This window comes from Scophthalmus maximus, chromosome 13, assembly GCF_022379125.1.
Source record: "Scophthalmus maximus strain ysfricsl-2021 chromosome 13, ASM2237912v1, whole genome shotgun sequence".
Lineage (NCBI taxonomy): Eukaryota > Metazoa > Chordata > Actinopteri > Pleuronectiformes > Scophthalmidae > Scophthalmus > Scophthalmus maximus.
The window spans coordinates 17,546,272-17,567,605 of record NC_061527.1 but is presented as its reverse complement, the minus strand read 5'-3'; the positions used below and the strand labels follow the sequence as shown (position 1 = coordinate 17,567,605).

Here is a 21,334-nt window from a genome sequence, read left to right as displayed (position 1 = left end):
GATAAATAAGAATTATAGTAGCAGGCAGCTTGATGGGGCACAGGGTGGAAACTGGGCAGATGGACGGTTTTGGATGGATTAATAATCCTGACATTGGACGGCTTAGTCACTGTAATCGTGCAAAAATATTAATCAAGTTGTGAATATTAACAGTTATTGCTGAACACTTCTTTGTATTGATTGTGTGCGTGTGTTCATACCTGTATGAGAGGTTGTGTGTGTGTGCACAAATGTACCTTTTTTCCCCACTTGTTCAGTGCACATATATTGGACCTACAGTACACATCCATAACTTCCTCCTATCTTTGAAACAAAGAGCCCATTCGTCATTTTCACTCATTCAGACCACTTTCCTCTTAAAGACTGACCAGGCACGTCCAGCGTTTCACTTCCGCTACTCATCGGCGATCACACCCCATCCATCAAACCTCTGTATCATCTGGATAATCATTGACCAGACTCAACTATCCATCTCTCACTGACACCAACTACTGCGCTTAACAAAATGCTTTGTGAACAAGCTACCCTAAAATCCTTTCACTCATCTGGCTTACCGCCTTGGAGAGGACCAAGAAGGATTAGAGTTCAGTAACAAGATCTCTGAGAAAGTTATTCACATTCTGAGCTCAGCCGTTGATGCCAGAGACATTATTGGTGTGGTAATGTGATGGCTGTAAAACACAGTCTAATGAATCAGCAGGATTAGTTGACATCTATTAACACTCAGCAGCAAAATTGTACTCTGTGGTGTCTGATAAAACTTTATCTCAGTCTAATCCTTCTGTCTTATCCGAGGTGCCTGCAGACATGTAGCATGTATGTGTTTTGTGTGGGGGTTCAGGGGACAAACGTATTCAATGTGTAAAGCACCGCAGAAAGACGTGACGTACAGACTAAGTCTGGAGGCGAGGATCCGCTCCAGAGAGTGAGCTGGCCTGCCTCTGAATCCGATTTGAACGATGAGCGACTTCCACGCTGACCCCGTGTCTGTATCGTGGTCTTATTCTGAGGTGAGAAATAAAATATGTTTGTCAAAGTTTGAAAGAGTGGTATGTGGAGGAGGCGAGGGGAGGGAGGTATGAAATGTACATTGTTTTCTTTTTGTACCTTGGCTTTAATTTATTAAATATATATAAGACTGCACCTCCTGACTCTTCTCTGTGTGAGTACTTCTGCAGCACCAGTGTAGGTAAAAGTATGGTAGAGACATGAGTAAATACCTCACTAGCCTTTTGTTGCTTTTCATAATTTTGAATCAGCTTTAATTGAGAAAAAATATATATTTTAGGTTGGAGTCCTTGTTAAATTAATTGTTTACTTTTTTCCATCAGTGTCACTGTCATAGCCAGAATATTAGATTTAATGAGCAAACCCCACCCTCCAAACACACATTTATACAAAAATAATAAAACTCAAAACAAAAAAAGCTGTCATTTTATTTCCCAACATGACAACAGGTCTTTTAGATGCTGTTGCATCCTGTACACAATGATCAGAGTAAACTTCTGCTAGACTTAACCTGTTATTCATCATGTGACCTGAACCTATCCACATTTGAATACTGACTAAATGAAGCCGTTTTTTTAATCTCCACCACGTCTGAAGTCAGAAGTGAAGTGTGTACATTTGAAAAGTCCCCAAATCAATCGAGCCACCAAACTGTTGACAGGGCCTCACTGTCCCGGACTATCCCTGTAGGATGAGGACAGAGTAATGTCCCCTCTCAATGAAATTAAACTGGTCTTCCGGAACTTATTAATACAAGTCACGAGGCAAGATCTGTAACCACCCGCGCAGGAAGAGTAGCGCCCGCGCATGCGCAGACGTCAGGGGCGCGCACACGTGTGTGTACACGACCGGTTTACCGCCAGCACTCCTTCTCTGTCCCGAGGAGACCTCCAGCTCCTCCAGCGCCTCACACAGCGGCCGCACACTCTTCTCCAGGACCCCAGAGACGAGGGGCCACTCCACTTCACACCCGAGTCGACGAGTCAGTCTCTCCAGCTGCTTCCCGTAAGTTAGCTAACGTTTCCCTCACTAGCGCTCTGCTAACCCCCGCGGTACTGTGTACTCTGTGTTTGTTAGCGTGTTGGACTTTTCACGAAGCGAGTCAGGCCGGCGGAGCGGGGGCAGCTCACATTCAAAAGTCATGTCCTCTGCATCCTCCATATTGCTACTGTAGACAGGCTCCTTCATACTGTATGATCAGTCACGTGTGTGTGTGTGTGTGTGTGTGTGTGTGTGTGTGTGTTTGTGTGTGTGTCTGTCTCTCTCTCCATGTGGTTAGGCTCTAACAGAAAGCTCCTGACTGTGCAGTGTGACCTACAACATGCACACAATCAATGATCAAATTGTCAGGATGGTGTGTGTGTGTGTGTGTGTGTGTGTGTGTGTGTGTGTGTGTGTGGGTGGGTGTGTGTTCGTTCAGAGCTTGAATGAATTTTGAAAAAAGAGTCCTGCATGTATTACCTTGCTCAATCTGCACAGTAAAAAACATGAACCTTGTGTTTGCACAGGTTGTTTGCTGTCGAGTCCTGAATGAAAACTCAAGATGCTGTAAATTGTGCTGTTTCAACCAAAAAATATGAAGCGCTTGCATGGACAAAATATCACGTAACTCCATTAAGCCATTGGACATTTTACATATTTTGAAGCCAAAAGAAAATATTGATATTGGTTTGGTTTACCATCCATGTTAGACTCCTGATTTTTAAAAGGAAATCATGTTTTTATGAATCGGGAATTGTCCTTATATTAACATCTACACATCACTGTTGTTTACTGAACCGCCATGGTGTGACCACACTGCGACCTTACAGAGGTGAAGTGTCTGTGTGTCTGTGGTGAGACTCCAGACTCCAGGCTTTGCACAGTCCCATTAGTGGCCTGCTCTGATTTATGGATTTGTCTCAACCTGATCTAATCTGGAGACAAAGGTCAGCCTCAGTGAGAAAAATGAAATTGTCCTTACTAAGCATTGATCACCAATATTGATCCTTTGGCCCTCTGATCAATTGATTCATTACTTAGTAAGACACAGTGAATCCATGTCATCGACAGATGATGCCTACAATCATTTTCTGTGACGTGTTGTGATTGATCGTATTAATGGAGGCGAGCTTATTTGTCTCCATCAGTCATGGCTGTGGTGCGGGTCTACAGTGACGAAGCTGTGAAGGGTCGGGCCTTACAGCGGGCAGCCAAGCTCTACCCCCAGCTGTCAATCACCACTGAGCTGTGCTACAATGTGGAGCTGACAGGTGAGTGTGCGACAGCGGAGGATTTAAGACTGTGGACGGTAAAACAGTTGATAAAAAGCTCTAGATGTACATTAATGTTTTGCTTTAAGGTTTTCTCTTTCTGTTTATTACCTTGTTTTCCACTTGTGCAAAGTCTGTGTGCTCGCTTTCTGCCGCAGGCTGCGACAGTCTCAGTTCGGAGCAGAGGGAGGTTCTCCTCTGGTTGTTTCGTCCTCCCCTGCAGGCAGAGCCGCTGTCGGAGAAACCAAACCTCACCGAGGGCAGCGGAGAGAAACTGGTGGAGATCGGACCCAGGTACTGCTGCTCCCACACAGTGTGATAAATGCAGACATTTAAAAAAAACATTTAAACTGAATCTTACACGAGAAGTCTCTCAAATATCAGGTTTCTATATTTTTAGCATTCTCGAGTAAACTGGGGAATTAATTTCATCAGAAAGGTGCTGTAATGTTAATAAAATCTGCACAGGTAGATCAACAAGACAAGTTTGAAGCCCCACCAATGAAAAGCAAGTTTCTATCCTTGGACTGTTCTTCACACAAATTTCTTAGATCATAAGGCCTTATATATTTTTAGAGGGAGTAAAATTGTTTAGTTTAATGTGAGAGTGGTGCTGGAGGAAAGTGTCCAAAGCCTTGAAGGTGTATCCTCTGATGATCATGAATGTGTTCCGTCAATATCTAAATAATCTGACCATTACTACAGCTGTTAATGCGAGTTAGCGTCAATAGAGCAAATGTCAGGGGGAAAAAATTATGCTAAGCTTCTGGTGAATTTTTACACAAATTGCCACAGAGGTGTGATGCCCCAAAGCCCTAAAAAGACAAAACATATCAGTTATGAATCAGATTAATTTATCCATTTTAGATTCAGTCTGCGAAGTGTACAAACTGGCAAGTCACAGAAGAGGATTAGTCTGACTAATGTACAGTTAGTGTGGGGGAGTATGGCATCTAATGCCTTTGAAAAAGGAAAACAAACATCACTTTTTTTCGATTGTAAAACTATAAAGAAATCTTAAATTATCATTTCAATCTGTCAGACAGACTGTAGACAAACAGGATTTGCATTTGTATATGATTAATAACTTCAGGAATTTATTGTCTTTTTTTGTTTTTTAAAGCTTTGAAATTGGAAGAGCAAAGCACCAGAGCAGAAAGGGAAATATTAAAGCAAGAAAAAGTTACATACTGTTGCTGTTTTGTCCTTCAGGTTGAACTTCTCCACCGCCTGGTCCACTAACACTGTGTCCATCTGTCAGAGCGCCGGCCTCACTAATGTCACACGAGTCGAGCTGTCTCGCAGGTTTCTGATCAAGGTTTGAGAAAACACACTAACACTCACACTCATGAAAAAGGATTTTTTGGAGCATTGATTTAGGATTGTTCTGTCTTTTCATGTCCCTGCTCCTCTCTCCCCTCCTGCAGCCCAGAAACCGAGAGAGTGTCACAGAGCTCGATGGAGATCTGAAGGAGCTGATCAAGTGTCTGTATGACGCTATGACAGAGTGCATCTATCAACATCCCATTACCTCCTTCACAGTTGACACCAAACCACAGCCGGTGTTTGAGGTGGACATCCTTGGGAGGGGTCGTGCAGCCTTGGAGACGGCAAACGATGATCTGGGTGAGACTTTTCAAATTAGATTCAGCCTCAGCCTCTCTCCATCTCTGTAACACACACTAGTACTTAATGCACTCTTACCTTTCTCTTTCCTCATACCTCTTCTCAGTCGTGCAGCTATCTGTGAGTTTGCGTACGTGCGTGTGTGTGTGTTGGTGGAGGAAATAATGTCCCGTGATGCATGACATTATTACTTAGCTGGTTTAAGTCACAGGACAGCGATGCTGCTGCTCATTATCTTTTGTGTGTGTGTGTGTGTGTGTGTGTGTGTGTGTGTGTGTGTGTGTGTGTGTGTGTGTGTGTGTGTGTGTGTGTGTGTGTGTGTGTGTGTGTGTGTGTGTGTGTGTGTGTGTGTGTGTGTGTGTGTGTGTGTGTGTGTGTGTGTGTGTGTGTGTCTGAAGTGCTTTGAAAGCAAATGAAACCCAAAAAGAGACAAAGGCTCCAATTATTTCTGAATAAGTTGATCTAATTGATATTATATGACTTGTTTGGTGTCTCCAGTCAGTATCACGACTTTGAAGTCCAATATTTGTTTCCCCACTGACTCAAAGTTTGCAGAATAAAACAAATTTGCTGCTTATTTAAAGGCGTGGAATTTTGAATACTATAACTCACTTTTGGTTGCAGCGAACTTAAAAGTTAACTGTTTTTTTTTTACGACCCGCAGTGCACATACATTAAAATACATACTATTTTTATGTATCATATACTTGAACCCGACCGATATATCCGTTGGCCGATATCTGTTGAAATGAGCCTTTCACGGACTTATCAGTATCTGCATTTGTTTGCCGATATGCGCTGTAATTAAAACTTTTATTTTACAGAATAAACAATGCATGAAAGATGTAATTTTTGTTTTTACATTAACATTGTATATTTTCTAAATTGATGTTCTATATATTTAGTTGTATTTTAGTTTTCTTTTTATTTGTAGATTAATTAAGTTAAGTATATTGTTAAACTGCAAAATATCAAGCCTCAATTACATGTATTTGTCACAAAGGTTCAATAATGCAATCTTGGGAATTATTAAAAAAAAATTTAAATATATATTTATCGGCCGAAAGGTTTTTACTCCTTAATATTGGCATTGGCTCCCGAAAAAATCCCTTTCGGTGGGCTCTAGTATATCTATAGTATATATATCTATAGTTATTCACAAACTATTCCTCTTTGTATGAACGTGTTCTAACTCACACTGAGACACAACATGGTGTGCTTTCTTATGTTTATGCTCTGCTTATTCCCTTCTGCCAAGCTTCATTAATATTCACAAGCTGCTCAAATAGATGAGAATAATTTCAGGTCATACTTTGTAAATTCACCCATGCTCAACCGCTGATCAAAGAGGTAATTAACAATGGCCCGTGTTAAATGTATTTACACTTCTTAATTGTCCCTGAGGATCAATTTCGCCTTTACTGTCTCGCTTCTCCAGGTGTGTTAAATAGGATGTTTATTAAAAGAGATACAAATTGTTATGAGTGACAAGACATCAATTTGAAGCACTTAGGAATAATAATTATTCCTCCTTAATGCCAGTGCCTGAAGAATTTTAGCACATAAACCAAAACTGTGTCAAATAGTTATTGGGTTATTAATGGCTGTTTGTGTTTTTATTACATACATATGTTTTTTTTTGGGCAATTCAAAATTCCATGTGTGTGTTGTGCTTGATGCAGGTCTGGCTTTTGACTCCTGGGATCTGGACTTTTATACCTCGATGTTCCAGAGGATTCAGAGGAACCCCACCAGCGTGGAGTGTTTTGACCTGGCCCAGTCCAACAGGTGGGGTTTTTATCGGCAGTGAGCAGATTAGCAGGATAGCTTTGTGTTGCGTCTGTTTTGCTCAGCTCTGTAGTTTTTTGTTCCCTGGTGGTTTTGTTCTCTGATGCTTTCTTTGCACTGTGGTGTCCCAGCGAGCACAGCCGTCACTGGTTCTTCCGGGGACGAATGGTGATCGACGGGCAGGAGCAGAAGGAGACTCTTTTCAGCCTCATAATGGACACCCAGCGGCACAGCAACAAGAACAACGTCATCAAGTTCTGCGACAACAGCAGGTAGCAGTGGAACAGCACAGCAACCACAGATGGTGTGTGTGTGCATGTGCACGCGTGCATTTCACACTGTCTCAATGTGTGTGTGTGTGTGTGTGTGTGGGTGTGGGTGTCCAGTGGAATCAAAGGCATGGATCTGGAGTGTGTTTACCCAAAAGATCCTTCCCAAGCCAGCCCGTATGAGACGCGGCACTCACTCCGACATGTGATCTTCACTGCAGAGACACACAACTTCCCAACAGGTCTGCACACAGAAAATGGTTCTTACTTGAAATATAAGTGTCCCTCTTCCACTCGTGCTGTTTCCCATATGATCATTTTCCATCTCCTCTGATATAAAGGAGTAGCACCGTTTAGTGGCGCCACCACAGGGACGGGAGGTCGTATCAGAGATGTCCAGAGTGCTGGACGAGGAGGCCATGTGATCGCGGGCACTGCAGGATACTGCTTCGGCAATCTGCATATACCAGGTCAGACTTGGCGTAACTGTAAAAGGGGGTTTCTTCACTTTCCTCACTTATGATGATGATGATAATAACGACAACTCCACACGTCTTTTCTGACTTCTCCTCTCCAGGTTACGTTCTCCCCTGGGAGTCTGAAGGAGAGGGCTGGGAGTATCCCTCCAGCTTCGCCCTCCCGCTGCAGGTGGCCATTGAGGCCAGTAACGGAGCATCAGACTACGGCAACAAGTTTGGAGAACCTGTCCTGTCAGGTAGGAAAACCTGCTCTACATATACTAAAGTGATCAATTAAATTCTGTTCTGGAATCAAAACAGGTGACAGAACTATTGATACAAATATGATATCATCTTTTCAAAAGTAACCTCAACCAACGTGTGTCAGAGTGAATGATTAGACTGAGGAATTATCTTAAGGACGGAGAGAAGGAAAATTAACTGCAGGACTGTAAACACATGTCTGGATGTTTCTCTCCTTTATAGTAATACAGAAACAGGTTTTTGGCCAGTCTACTGGTTAAAAGTAGAGTCCGACTGATATGGATTTCCGGGGGCCAATACCGATATTGGGGAGTTAAAATTTCTGATGGTGATATATCGGCCAATATATATACAAAAAAAAATTTGCCATTGATTCCTAAGATGTCGTTGTCAAACCCGTATGACAAAGAAATGCAATTGAGGCTTAATATTTTACACTTCAACAATAAGCTTTATCATAAATAACTAAATGAAAAGAGTACACAAATACAAATATATAGAACTTGAATTAAGAAAAATTAGCATAATGTTTTTACGTAAAATGTAAACATAAATACACATCTTCTCAGCATCGTTTGTTCTGTAAAAGTAAAAGTTCAGTGTAAAATGTAAAATGTAAAAGTTTTCATATTGGCGCTTATGGGCTAATATTAACGCTCATACAAATATGTCTGTGGTGGCTCATATCGGTCGGGCTCTAGTTAATTGTATGCTGATTTTCTATAATTCCCTTCTAGGTTTTGCTCGCTCCTTCGGCATGCGACTGGCTAACGGCGAGCGACGAGAGTGGATTAAGCCAATCATGTTCAGCGGTGGTCTGGGTTCTATTGAAGATGCACATGTGAAGAAAGAAGAGGCAGAAACTGGTAAAAATTGACTCAGTGTGCAAAATGAGTTTTGATTATTGCCGTGGCTATATTTACACATATCTAACAATGACCTACAATTTCCCAATGCTGTTCTTGTCGACCAGGAATGGAAGTGGTGAAGATCGGAGGGCCGGTGTACAGGATCGGCGTTGGAGGAGGAGCGGCCTCCTCTGTACAAGTAGGGACAATACATTAAATCTCACTGAGACTATAAAACTGTGATCCCACCTGGTGCGGGAGACTCAGTGTATTTGAACATACGTTGTCTTGTAGGTCCAGGGGGACAACTCCAGCGACCGGGATCTGGGGGCAGTGCAGAGGGGAGACGCCGAGATGGAGCAAAAGATGAATCGTGCTCTCAGGGCATGCCTGGAAAGAAGCAATGGGAATCCAGTCTGCAGTATACACGATCAGGGAGCAGGAGGAAACGGTACAGAACATGAGGCTGTTTTTTTTTCTGCATTTATACAAAAGATAAGGTATTGATACAGGTTCTGATCTGTAGGTAATGTGCTCAAGGAGCTCAGCGAACCGGCCGGAGCAGTGATCCACTGCAGCAGATTCAAGGTGATCAGCACAGGAATCACAGCAATAAATACTCAAACACACATTCTGTTGTTTCACATGTTATTTCACTCTTACTCTCGTCCTCGTCCCCCTCTCCCTGTGCTGTGCAGAAAGGTGACCCCACACTAAGTGTGCTGGAGTTGTGGGGAGCAGAGTATCAGGAGAGCAACGCCCTGCTCCTCCGCCCATCAGACAGGTCTTACCTGGAGAGGGTGTGTCAGAGGGAGAAGTGTCCCGTTGACTTTGTGGGAAACATCACTGGAGACGGCAAGGCACGTTTCAGCCTGTATCAAGTGGATAATACACATCTAGTGTCATGCAGCTGGAAAAACTTGTGTATCACTGAATTCATTTCCAGAACAACTTCATTTTGTTTGATTTCTGTTTTGATTTCTCTCTCAGATTGTGCTGGTGGATGATGAGGGAGGTAGCGGGGATCAGGCAGACAGAGGGCGCTGTCCCGTCGACCTGCAGCTGGAGTGGGTTCTGGGAAAGATGCCTCAGAAGGAGTTTAAGATGGAGCATCTGACCCAAACCCTACGGCCCCTGGTTCTTCCTGCTGGGCTGACGGTCAAAGATGCTCTGGACAGAGTTTTGCGTTTGCCTGCTGTGGCGTCCAAACGCTACCTGACCAATAAGGTGTTGTTTTAGATTTCCTTTTGGGCAGACAGCATGTGTCTCTCCATGTCTCACGCTCTTTCTCTCTCTCAGGTTGACCGGTCTGTGACCGGGTTGGTTGCACAGCAACAGTGCGTCGGCCCTCTTCACACTCCACTGGCTGACGTGGCTGTTGTTGCTCTGTCACCATTCAGCCTGGAGGGAGCAGCAACAGCCATCGGGGAGCAGCCGGTCAAAGGGCTCATCTGTCCTGAAGCAGGCGCTCGTATGGCTGTGGGAGAAGCTCTGACCAATCTGGTGTTTGCCAGAGTCACGGCGCTGAAGGTGAGAAGATAACGGAGAACATGAAGAAATACAAGGAAACCGTTTCAGTCGATAAACATAAACTTCGCATGACACCACTTAATAATGATACAAAATCAAAATCTAAGATGCACAATTCTGTCCCCAATTAATAAAATAATCTAGATTATGGTTAGAAATGCAACAAATATGCAGTGATTTGTTTTAATGTCCTGGACATGTTTTTTACAGGATGTAAAGTGTAGTGGTAACTGGATGTGGGCTGCCAAGCTGCCTGGGGAAGGAGCCTGCTTGTGGGAGGCCTGCAAAGCCATGTGTGAGGTCATGGGTCAGCTGGGAGTGGCCATCGATGGCGGCAAGGACTCTCTGAGTATGGCCGCTCGAGTGGGGAAAGAGACGGTCAAAGCTCCAGGTACTGTCACTGTGTGTATGTCTGTGTGTATGTCTGTGTGCGTGTGTAGAAGTGTGCTTTTTAATTAAACCTGTCTTTCATTGGGCCTCAGGTGCTCTGGTTATCTCTGCATATGCCATTTGTCCTGACATCACAGCCACTGTGACGCCCGATCTTGAGGATCCAGATGGCAAAGGTAACGAATTGTTCACACGACACAATTTCTAGCCCGATTTTCTACTCTCTGACAAAAGCCCCAGAATTGAGCCAAATTGCCCCTTGATCGGCAGTCGCCAAAGGTTATGTGTGAGCTCTTCGAAGATGCGATTCAAGAGGCTCGCTGATACGTCGCCGCCCCCAAGCTAGATTTCTAGCAGGCTATGTATCTAAATCTGAATTAGTATAGGACACACACACACACACACACACACACACACACACACACACACATCCAATCTGACTTCCCATGAAAAAAAGAAAATTAAAATAAGCATTGTCTGGTTGCCATAGTTTATAATCGCAAAGTAGGACTTACAGAATTTAAATTGATCTGATCATCTGGTGCTTTTTCTCTTTCAAACACACTCAGTAACAGACGACCTGCCTCTGAACCTTTGTCCTCTCTATCTGCAGGCGTGTTGTTGTGGGTTCCCCTCAGTCCTGGCCGCCATCGTCTGGGAGGCTCTGCCCTGGCTCAGTGCTACAGCCAGCTGGGAGATTGCTCCCCTGACCTGGACCACCCAGCACTGTTGACTGCCTGCTTCAACACCACTCAGACACTCATACATGGTCAGTCTGCGGTCGCAGGCAAAGTACTCCCAGCCACAGAAGGAAGAAAAGTTTATCTTACTGTGCACTGTAATTCAGTCTGTGAGAGAACTTTACTTTATTTTGCTTCTCTGCTTTAGTTTCATACACCATTCATAGTTTGGCTGTGTTAACACTGTCACCTAGTGGTTTTACTGTGTATTTTCTGCCTTCGGACAGTTTCCAGGTAAAGTACATCAGATATAAAATCTTAAATAGATTGTTATTGATTTGAGAAAGTGTGGAAGTAAAATGTTTTTTTCTCTTCTTTCAGATGGTCTGCTGAGTGCAGGACATGACATCAGTGATGGAGGCCTCATCTCCTGTTTGCTGGAGATGGCGTTTGCAGGAAACCGCGGAGTTGATGTTGAGTTGTCATCACAAGGAGCTGGAGGTTAGTGAGTTGACATGCAGTTGTTTTTCCCCTGGAACCACACATAACGGCATAACAACACAAACTCATGCAGTGTTTTTTGTTACATCTTCACAGTCATGGAGCTGCTGTTCAGCGAGGAGTTGGGTTTGGTTCTCGAGGTATCGCAGTCTGACGTAGAAACAGTGAGTCAGAGATTCGGCGACGCAGGCGTGCAGTGCCTCCGTGTCGGTAGAACCTGCGGCTTCGGACCAGAGGCTATGGTGAGACATCAACCTCAACATGCATCTTTTCAATTCAGTCATTATCTGATGAGCATCGATTTCTGTTCCCCTCGCTTGACCTCCAGGTCCGTGTCTGTGTGGACGAACATGAGCTGCTGAGAGAGCCACTTCCTAAACTCAGAGCCTTGTGGGAGGACACCAGTTTCCAGCTGGAGCGCCTCCAGGCCACGGAGTTCTGTGTTGAACAGGAAGAGGAGGGGCTGGCCAAGAGGACACAGCCCTACTTCAAACTCTCCTTCGACCCCGCTGAAACGCCCAGCATCAGCCAGCTCTGTGAGACTAAACATAACTGACATTTACAATTTGTTAGTGTTTCATAGGCTGCAAACCAATTGCTATTTTTATTATTAGTTCATCTATTATTTGTTTTGTTATCAAATGATTTATCATTTCATCTCTTAATGTCAAAAAAAGGAATTTGTAATAAAGTAAAAGAAACTAAAGAGAAAACATATTCACGTTTACAAATTTGTATAGCTATAAGCAGCAAATATTTATGACTATCAGGTGTTGAGTTTGTCACTGAAACCCTTTCAGTTGATCATGAATCTCTGTGTCTTTCAGCTGCAGGGCAGCCTCGTGTAGCAGTGGTCAGAGAGGAGGGCAGTAACGGAGACCGAGAGATGTGTGTCTCTCTGTATATGGCTGGATTTGAGGTAGATATAAATCATAATCTCCGACATCAACTGGCTGCTCTGTATGTTTAACACAGCTGTGCAGCTGATGCGCATGGCCTGTGTCTATATCTGTGTGTAGGTGTGGGATGTCACGATGCAGGACCTGTGCTCTGGCTCCCTGACCCTGGAGCGGTTCAAAGCAGTCGTGTTTGTTGGTGGATTCAGCTACGCAGACGTCCTGGGATCGGCTAAAGGTAAATGACCGCACGCACAAATTCCCAGACTGTGTCACTGTATGTGTCACAGATTCATCCTGTGTAACAGCGTTCTGCTCTCATGACAGGCTGGGCTGCCACTGTTGCATTTAACCCCAAGGCCAAGGCTGAATTTGATAGCTTCCGACGTCGGGACGACACACTGAGTCTGGGTGTGTGCAACGGCTGCCAGCTGCTCGCCCTGCTGGGCTGGGTGGGAGAAGGCAAGGACGGAGCAGGTAGGAAAAGCAATGATTATAATAAAAACAATGGGTGAAATAATACTGTATTTGAAAATTGAGGCTATGTAACAGCAGTTAGTGAAGAGATGAATGTAGTCATCCATCACAGAGGAGACTTTTTGCAGCAGTTACTGAGATTAAAACACTTTCTTATTGTTTTCCGATTTTACCCCAGAGTCTGAAGCAGTGTTGACCCATAATAAGTCTGGCAGGTTTGAGTCTCGCTTCGTCAGCGTTGGGATCCAGGCGTCCCCGTCCGTATGGCTCCAAGGCATGGAGGGATCAGCTCTGGGCGTCTGGGTTGCACATGGAGAAGGTACAGTGAGGAATCAGTCAAATCTGCTGTAGATTCAATCAGACGTACAGACGTAACTCTGAGCTGGTCATAAATGTTAGAAAAACTTGTAGTGCTTGTTGTTCTCTGGCTTTAGCCAGAAACCACCAAGCTGTTTAATAAAAAAATCTTGGTGGTTGTTGACTGCAGCATTGGATAATAATTGAGCACAAAAAATGCTCCTCTGAGAGTTTTGACCTTGCGCAGCGACAACTCATTCTGCTGACTTGCATGTCACAGGTCAGTATGTACTGTTATCGACAGCTGTGCTTCATATGGATTTTCCCCCAACCACTCTCCTTTCCTCAGGTCTGATGCAGTTCCGTAGCTCCCAGGCTCAGGACCGGATTATTTCTGGTGGGTTCGCCCCCCTGCGTTACCTGGACGACCAGGGGCGTCCCACTGAGGAGTACCCTCTGAACCCCAACGGCTCTCCGCAGGGTGTCGCAGGGCTCTGCTCCACGGACGGCCGACACCTGGCCATGATGCCCCACCCGGAGCGTTGCACCCTAGGCTGGCAGTGGCCCTGGGCCCCAAGGGACTTCAGGCCTTCTCTCACACCTTCACCCTGGCTGCGCATGTTCAAGAACGCAGCTGCTTGGTGCAGCAACACACAGTGATAACTCTGTTTAACTCTCTGGTGCTGTCAAAAGTGTCTCATCTCTGTTGGGTGTGTGGACTGAAACTCTCAGACCTGTTTACTTGGTCAATATTGTCCCTCACTTTTTTATTCAGTCTGGTACTTTGGCTATTTGCATGATGACCAACACCTGCTGTAATACTTACTGACTGACTTGGAGACTGTTACAGATTTTGTCGCCCTTGCATTCCAAAGGTTTCACACTGCTAATGTACCTGGCCTGCTAACATTATCAGTGCTGCTCAGCTGTAACTTTACAAACTGAACCTGCTAATAAAAGCATAAAACATAACATACCTAATAAATATTCTTTATTTTACACTGAAAATACAAATTCATACAATGTTTATACAATATAAATATTTACCCAGATGTCATTATTACAGTATTGACATTACAGCTTTTCCTGAACTTGCTGAAACAAAGTAGTAAAATTACTGCCCAGATAGAGTGGTAGAAACAACACTTTGGTCAGAGGTTTTTTAGGTTAAAATGCTAAAATGAAATGTTACTAAAACATAAATCATGAATTCACCATTTTAATTGACAAGTCAATGTACACTGAATAGTAGGCCTATTTGTAATATGGATTTAAAAGGAACTGGCCAAACACATGAGGCCTCAGGAACTTTGAGAGGATTTGTAAATTAAGTTGAACCATCACACTTCAGGCAAGACTTCTTCACTCTTGCAGAAAGTCTGTAAACACTTGATGAACAGACGGGTCTGCCACACTGTCCGAGAGACTGAGACACAGTTTGACACCTCGAATGTTGCACTGTAAATATTCTTGCATCCACTGATCCAACTATCTACAGCCAGAAAGATACCATTTCCACAACAAGTCATGTCAACTGCTTTGTCTCCACCAGCGTCTGTCTACAGAGGATTCCCCGTTACTCCTTGTGAGGTGGTCGTGTTCGCAGAGTGCCCTCCTCTCTCTGACACCATTTGCTGGTTGATGTTGATAACGCAGATAAGGAGCAGGATGACCACCACCACGTCATCCAGGACCCCCAGCAGTCCGCAGAGGGAGGGTTCCGTCTCCAGGGGACTTGCGGATGATGTAGAGACTGGGTCCAGAGGAGGGGAGGAGATGGACACCACGGTCCCCACGCAGCACAGGGCCACCCTGAAGAAGAACAACCACACGAGCCCTCCAATGGTGCTGAGGCCACGAGCCAGTAACTGCAGGAGAAGGGGCGCGTCACACAGGTAGTCTGTCACCTGTCAGTGGCCGAGAGAGGAGGGCACCAACAAAAAATTTACATTCAAACATAATGTATGATTGTACTTGATAATAGTGAAAGAGAAGTAGGGAGAATCCAGCTTTTGTGTGTGAAAAATATGTATTCCACACCTATTTAATCTCAAAATTCAGCTGCCATACTGTGAGGCCCCTTTGAAGTGCACTGTCACATCATACTTTAAATGTTATCATGTGAACGAGATCCGTGTGAGAAATCAGTTGCGTGTGTATTTCAAAGAAAGGAGGTCGCTCTGCGTGTGTTCACCAGACACTATTGTCTGGAACTGGTGGTTGTATAGGCCAGTGAATCCTTGAAGTTGTTAAAGGGGTATTCCTGTTACCGAACCTATTATCAATGGAGAATGCAGGAATTCTCATCTTTCCAATGATCTAATCGGACGTCGCATTCAGTGCTGTGAAACAAAGTGGCAGCCGTTGACACTGTTACACAACCAAACGGGTGAAGGGTGGAAGAGCGACAACACTGTGTGCTGTCTGACGGTACGTCTGTAGGTCAGATGGAGTACTGACCCGTCGTGGGGCTCCAGAGTAACGTCTGTTGTAATCTGTGATTTCCCCGAGAACTTCCTTTGACTGTCGGTCTGATCGACTCTCGTTAAATAGATGGCACAGCGCGCTGACCTGGAGAGTCACAAACATTGTTTCACTCCCATGTTCACGCTCATTCTGAACTGACTGTTCAGACTGTGTATGATGGTGTATACTGTACCTTCTGTCGGCAGAGAGGGCAGCTGATAGCGTCCAACCATGACCCGTGTCTCCAGTACGCGATCAGACAGGGAGCTGCACAATCCAATACGAGTCAGAAACTTTTTATCTACATTGAACAATTTGCAGCAATTTCATCACTGTGCTTAATAACAAACAGAGGCTCTGAGTTTGGGTCAGGTGCAGAGTGAACTGTGTCTACAGCAGGTTAAGGTAAAGGTGAAGGTAAGTGTGAGCTGGAACAGAAATAGCTTTGTAATCTGTGACAGATACTATCGAGGCGAACCTGTCACCAGAAAACAACATACCCAGAATTAAAATAAAGCAATTCTTCAACCTTTTGGATTAGAGTCAAGACATTTTTTCTCCATTACAACATGTTTTTAAGGGACTAAAGCTCGGCTGCATTTGTTCACTGGAATCACGTAGTGAACATATGTTGGAGATGTTAACATTTGGACACGTATCTTCTTCACAAAAAGATACGAGGCGACTTTTTTTGTTGTGCAAACCTGCAACAAAATTAATGAAAATGCTTTACACGGTCAGAAACAGACAAGAGACTTGAAGCTTTCAAACAATGTAGAATTTGTCAAGGTTGAATGAAGATTGAGTCTGATACAGATCAATCACACCTCAACTACGAAGGCCAAAGTAAGAGACATGATGTGTAATTATTTCAATTCTTGTCAAAACCAGACCTAAAGAGACTTCTGAATACTTACACTAAGACTTAACAGCCCTTTCTCTGGTTGCAGCTCGTTCAGCGGGACAAAATGTGGACAAAGCATTGTGATAAACTTGTTCCCAAAAAAAGTCAATGCATGCCCTTTATCTACAATATTTGTAGACCGCCTGACCACTAAGGTCAACTTGTACTACTCTCTCAAGTGTCAATGAAGTCTGGTGTAGCTGCTTTTAGTTTTTATGCCCCCAGTTGTCCGAACAGCCTCAAGATTTCCTGGACCTCCACTTGTTTTATTTTAATGGAAAGCACACCCAGATTGGCCTAGTTCATGAAATGTGCTTCAGCTGAGCACATTTGAGCTCAGTACAGTAGATGATCGAGGGAGCAGATGCATGAATGAAAGAACAAACCGCGTGTGTGTGTATGTGCAAAATATCGTACCACAGAACAAATGGCCACAGCTGGTCTGGACTGGGAAGCTGGCTGTCTGCAGGCAGACGGGGCAGTGCCAGTCTTGATGGCTTGTGGATGGACATAACTCTGCAGATTCCTGTAAAGATGAGAAGAAAACACAGAGACGAAAATTAAGAGACGTTCAGGAAGCAGGAAATTGGAAAAATAAATAAAGAAGGAGGACGAAAAAAGAAGGAAGCTGACAATATATATATGTAGACTAAACTCTATTAAATATATAATATTTGGCCACTGTGTGCTATATACATGTCCTAAAAGCTCGATGTCGTCCCTAATAACAGTCAGTATAGTAGATGCACAATACATGTGTAGTACATTTGATTTGGCCTGTGTAAACAGCAAGACTGTCATCATTTGTTTGGCAGCAAACTCTAAAAGGAATATGAATCACCGCAAAGGAGTTCCTTTACAGGGGTACTACTGTTTACCTCCTGTGTGCTCGTCCTGTCGTCACAGACCAACAAATTGGGGTTTTCAAATAAATTAAAAGAAATGTTTGATTAAAAGAAATCAAAATGTGGGGTTTCACCAGAAGTTTTTACACTGACGGACAATAGTGTAACCCCACAGACATCAAGTACTACTAACAATTCTTAAGTGAAGCTTTCACCTTGTGGCAGCTCATACACATTGATGCCAGCTGCTCCGGTACACAACCCAAAGATCTGGATGACCCCAGGTGACCCTGACCCGCTGGACCCTCGGAGAAGAGACAGTCGGTTCTGCAACGTCACATGACACGGTAACAATGACAAACAGCCCTTAAATCCTTGATATTGGCTAAGAGGCAGATACTGACACAAAACTAACGATCTGCGAGATAAGGAGGATTGTGCTCAGCGGTTTTCTGTGTGGATTACAGATGCTGATGCTCTGACTACAGCAAGTTGACAAATTGTGCCGCCGCAAGCTGCTCGACATGTTGTGTTTGCCTGGATGGTTTACAGCCTAACTTCCAAAACATGGAAAGATACAACTTATCAATGCCAAAAAATGATATACGTAGGCTTATTAAGTTAGGCTGCAATTCATTATTAACTTTCACGAGGCATCTTAAACGACAAACATCAAATTACAAACAGTAATAAGATGATAAAATGATGACAGAAACATGATCAGATCAATAATACTTGAGAAACAAATGTCACACATGGAGATTTTACATATGAACAAACTTGATTTTACGTGTTACTCTGGTATAAAATGTAATGTGTCATTTCAAAAAAAGTCATTAAAAACGCTTAATCTTCAGGATTACTTGAGGCATTTAAGCAACAAATCTTTTTTCTAAGCCGCAGCCCAGGTGAAGCAACTCTAGGTTTCATTTGATCAAAACCCACTAATCTCCAGGAGACCAGTTCAAATTTCAATAACTGATCTTATAAGCACAATCTCCGTGCCTGTTTGTGTTCTCATAGACCTAGAGAACTCAAATTTGAAAGAGTAATAAAGCGAAAGTCACCTGGATTGAGATTTGTGGTACGTCTGCATAGTTGATCTAGAAACAGCAGCTGTCAGGTAGTCACTGTCTCCTGGAAGGAAGTGAAGTGCTGTCTGACCGCATCAGTGCACAGAATAAATTGGCTGCTTGTTAATGATCAACTACACTCTCCAATATCTGCTGCTCGTCCTTCTTAAAGGGACCAGTTATGCAGTCAGATCACTCATGCAGTGCTTTGTGCACAGTGGGACAACTGTCGCGCGCACACATACACACACACATACACACACACATACACACACACACCCTCACTCTCTCAAAACGTTCCAATAGACTTTAGTGTGAAAGTGTTCAGTTGGTTAGAAGGCAGGTATATTTTTTCCCTTCGGTTTAGTCAGAGGAAACTCTGAGCCACATGACTCGCTGCATGATCAAAGCCAGAAAAGATCTCTCCCACGCTATGTTTAAATAGGTTAGATCGAGCTTTGTCGATCATTTACTGAAAGTTTACTCAACACGGCTTTGCATAAATCTTCTCTTACGATAATCTATTGGTTGTGAAATACATGTGGCTGTTACTGACACTAACACGGTACTACACTGAGGGCTGTTCAGCTGTAGATAATAGACACATGCAGCAACAGAGGAGGCCTGTCATAGATCCAAGGTTTAGTGTGAAAGCAAGGTAGATAATACATATTAATAAATATTATTCTCACACTGTACCATCTTTCTTTTCGCATCAATGAAATTCAAAATGGCCAAGTGACTCAAAATGCAGCAATATGTTCAGAATTTATTTATTATTATTATTCTATAATTTATTATTTACCTTATTGTGGCAAATATAAATGTCTGTTAATTTACCAAAGAAAAAAACCTCTTTGACAGTGAGTGAAGACGTGATAATCTTCCGGTAGTTCACCATGACAGCCATTGCAGAAATCAACTGGCAAATGTTCACACAGGCCGTTGGCCTCACCTCCGATAGCAGCCAAAGAGACAGGTCATCTAAAAATAGCAGCCACCAGTCGGTGAGGGTCAGGGCCCCAGAGTGGCGATGGGGAGAGTAGCTCGCCTACTGACAGGTAAACACAGGATCTGTGGTTGCAGGTACTCCTGCAGACCACATGTGTAAAGTCCAGTCTCAGGTCACACACACACACACACACACACACTTATTTTTAGAAGTATAATTAACATTAAATACAAAGATCAATATGTGCATGTTCATTCAGGAACACTGCCATCCGCCAAATAGAGTCGGGCTGGTTTTAATGCCACTGCAGAAGAGGACAGACTAGTGCGAACTCTGTGAAATTGAGAATAACATTCATTTCTTGCTCTATGGTCCTGTCTATGACGACATAAGGGATGTGCTTTTTTGTAAAATGTCCTCTATTTCTGTAGATTTCTTCTGTCTTGATGATGATAAAAAACTTAAGTTGTGCTACAGGAAGGGAAATACTTTGTGGCTGATTTATTTGCCAAGCCTGGGGAAAAAAATTGTAATGGAACACTTACAACTGTAATTTGGGTGTGTTTTAAAGCCGTGAGGGTTGGGCACTCTGTGTGCATGACACGAAAATAAAAACACAGACTGAGAGATAAATTCAACCAAATACAAATTACATAGCAATAAGAGAAGAAATGCACATGATGCATCTAATCGTCTGTATTACTTACTGGAATTTTCCGCATCGTGGCTAAGAAAGAGAATGTAACACGTGAGCTTTGTTATCTATGACTAAAGCAGTAGTGCTGGGAAAACACTGCAGGATATGATGTTGAATTACACTAGACCTCACATGAGATATATCAATGGATAACGTGACCAAGTTTATGGTATTCATGAGAAATGATTTACTGGGATGGCAGGCTGCCAAGCTTATCTTCCTGTTTGTTATGGGGTTGTTGTATTTTACATAGCTCACTCACGCAGTAAAACATTAGACATAAAACCAAGTGCAATTCAGATTTCATGTTGGCTGGGTCAGTGCTAGTACTTGTACCACCCGCCATTTTTATAGATGTATCTGTTTGGGGTATGTAGAATTTTTGCATTTGTTTTCTTTGCAATATTGTTTCTTTTTTTTAAGACCAACACATGAAATTAGATTACACCATTTTTTCTTTGTTTGAAATGTGCATCTTTTAAGATCTTTGATCTGAAATATAATATTTTACCATGGGTTGATTATAACTGTTAGTAAAGATGAAAAACGAATCTTAGCAATGTTGTTGTAGCAAGTTAAGAACTTAAATTTGACTTGAGTATTTCAATTTGACTGCACTACATGTAATCGACAGCTATTGTTAGCTTACTTATCTTTACAGATTAATCAATTAACATTTAACATTAACAACATACCTTTTAAGAATATGAAAATACTACAGTTACAGATTAAACTACCTAACGATATGCAAATTGGTTTCAATTAGCGTCACCTCTACTAGCTACAGCTTTAGAATACTGCTCAGACATTTATGTCTTATTGATTACCAAATATAATAATATATGATCATAATTAGTTTACTTTGACACACAAAGTCTTTCTTTCACTACACACTACAATAAACATTTATATCACATTTCTTATCAATCAGTGATGAGGGAAAACCACTTTATAATCGATCCGAAATGTTTAGGTCCACTTACTGTAGGCGTGTGTAAAGTGCAGCTCACGTTCACTGATTGGCTACAGTAGGGCTTTATATCCGTCACTCATCGCTGCTCTCGATGCTGATTGGATAAGACTCGTATTCCCTCACTTCATCTCAACCAATCG

The 21,334-nt window shown here is 43.1% G+C and overlaps 2 protein-coding genes across 4 annotated transcripts; one reads left to right on the top strand and one right to left on the bottom strand.

The window, feature by feature from the left end:
- Nucleotides 1-1,816: 1,816 nt before the first annotated feature.
- pfas (phosphoribosylformylglycinamidine synthase) lies at nucleotides 1,817-14,256 on the top strand. The gene is made up of 28 exons (XM_035646940.2): nucleotides 1,817-2,013; nucleotides 3,138-3,260; nucleotides 3,419-3,554; nucleotides 4,473-4,578; nucleotides 4,688-4,886; nucleotides 6,569-6,674; nucleotides 6,806-6,946; nucleotides 7,061-7,185; nucleotides 7,285-7,413; nucleotides 7,521-7,658; nucleotides 8,403-8,531; nucleotides 8,639-8,712; nucleotides 8,808-8,964; nucleotides 9,040-9,101; nucleotides 9,212-9,373; nucleotides 9,504-9,740; nucleotides 9,813-10,043; nucleotides 10,254-10,434; nucleotides 10,526-10,609; nucleotides 11,047-11,202; nucleotides 11,495-11,614; nucleotides 11,711-11,856; nucleotides 11,943-12,150; nucleotides 12,442-12,533; nucleotides 12,634-12,748; nucleotides 12,838-12,987; nucleotides 13,166-13,306; nucleotides 13,634-14,256. The coding sequence occupies exons 2-28, from the start codon at nucleotides 3,140-3,142 to the stop codon at nucleotides 13,942-13,944; spliced, it is 3,957 nt and encodes a 1,318-aa protein (XP_035502833.1). The 5' UTR covers nucleotides 1,817-2,013; nucleotides 3,138-3,139; the 3' UTR covers nucleotides 13,945-14,256.
- A 2-nt stretch (nucleotides 14,257-14,258) lies between these two features.
- Nucleotides 14,259-18,851, bottom strand: si:dkey-183n20.15 (RING-HC_RNF170 domain-containing protein). Of its 3 annotated transcripts, none has more exons than XM_035646946.2 (6): nucleotides 18,567-18,851; nucleotides 17,715-17,826; nucleotides 17,072-17,180; nucleotides 15,944-16,017; nucleotides 15,745-15,855; nucleotides 14,259-15,152 (listed from the first exon to the last, which is right to left on the bottom strand). In XM_035646946.2, the coding sequence occupies exons 1-6, from the start codon at nucleotides 18,593-18,595 to the stop codon at nucleotides 14,844-14,846; spliced, it is 744 nt and encodes a 247-aa protein (XP_035502839.2). In that variant the 5' UTR covers nucleotides 18,596-18,851; the 3' UTR covers nucleotides 14,259-14,843. The 3 variants fall into 3 exon arrangements, with proteins under 3 accessions (XP_035502839.2, XP_035502838.2, XP_035502840.2); XM_035646945.2 differs by having other exon boundaries at nucleotides 14,259-15,191; nucleotides 18,567-18,846; XM_035646947.2 differs by lacking the exon at nucleotides 15,745-15,855 and having other exon boundaries at nucleotides 14,259-15,191.
- Between the last annotated feature and the right edge of the window lie 2,483 nt (nucleotides 18,852-21,334).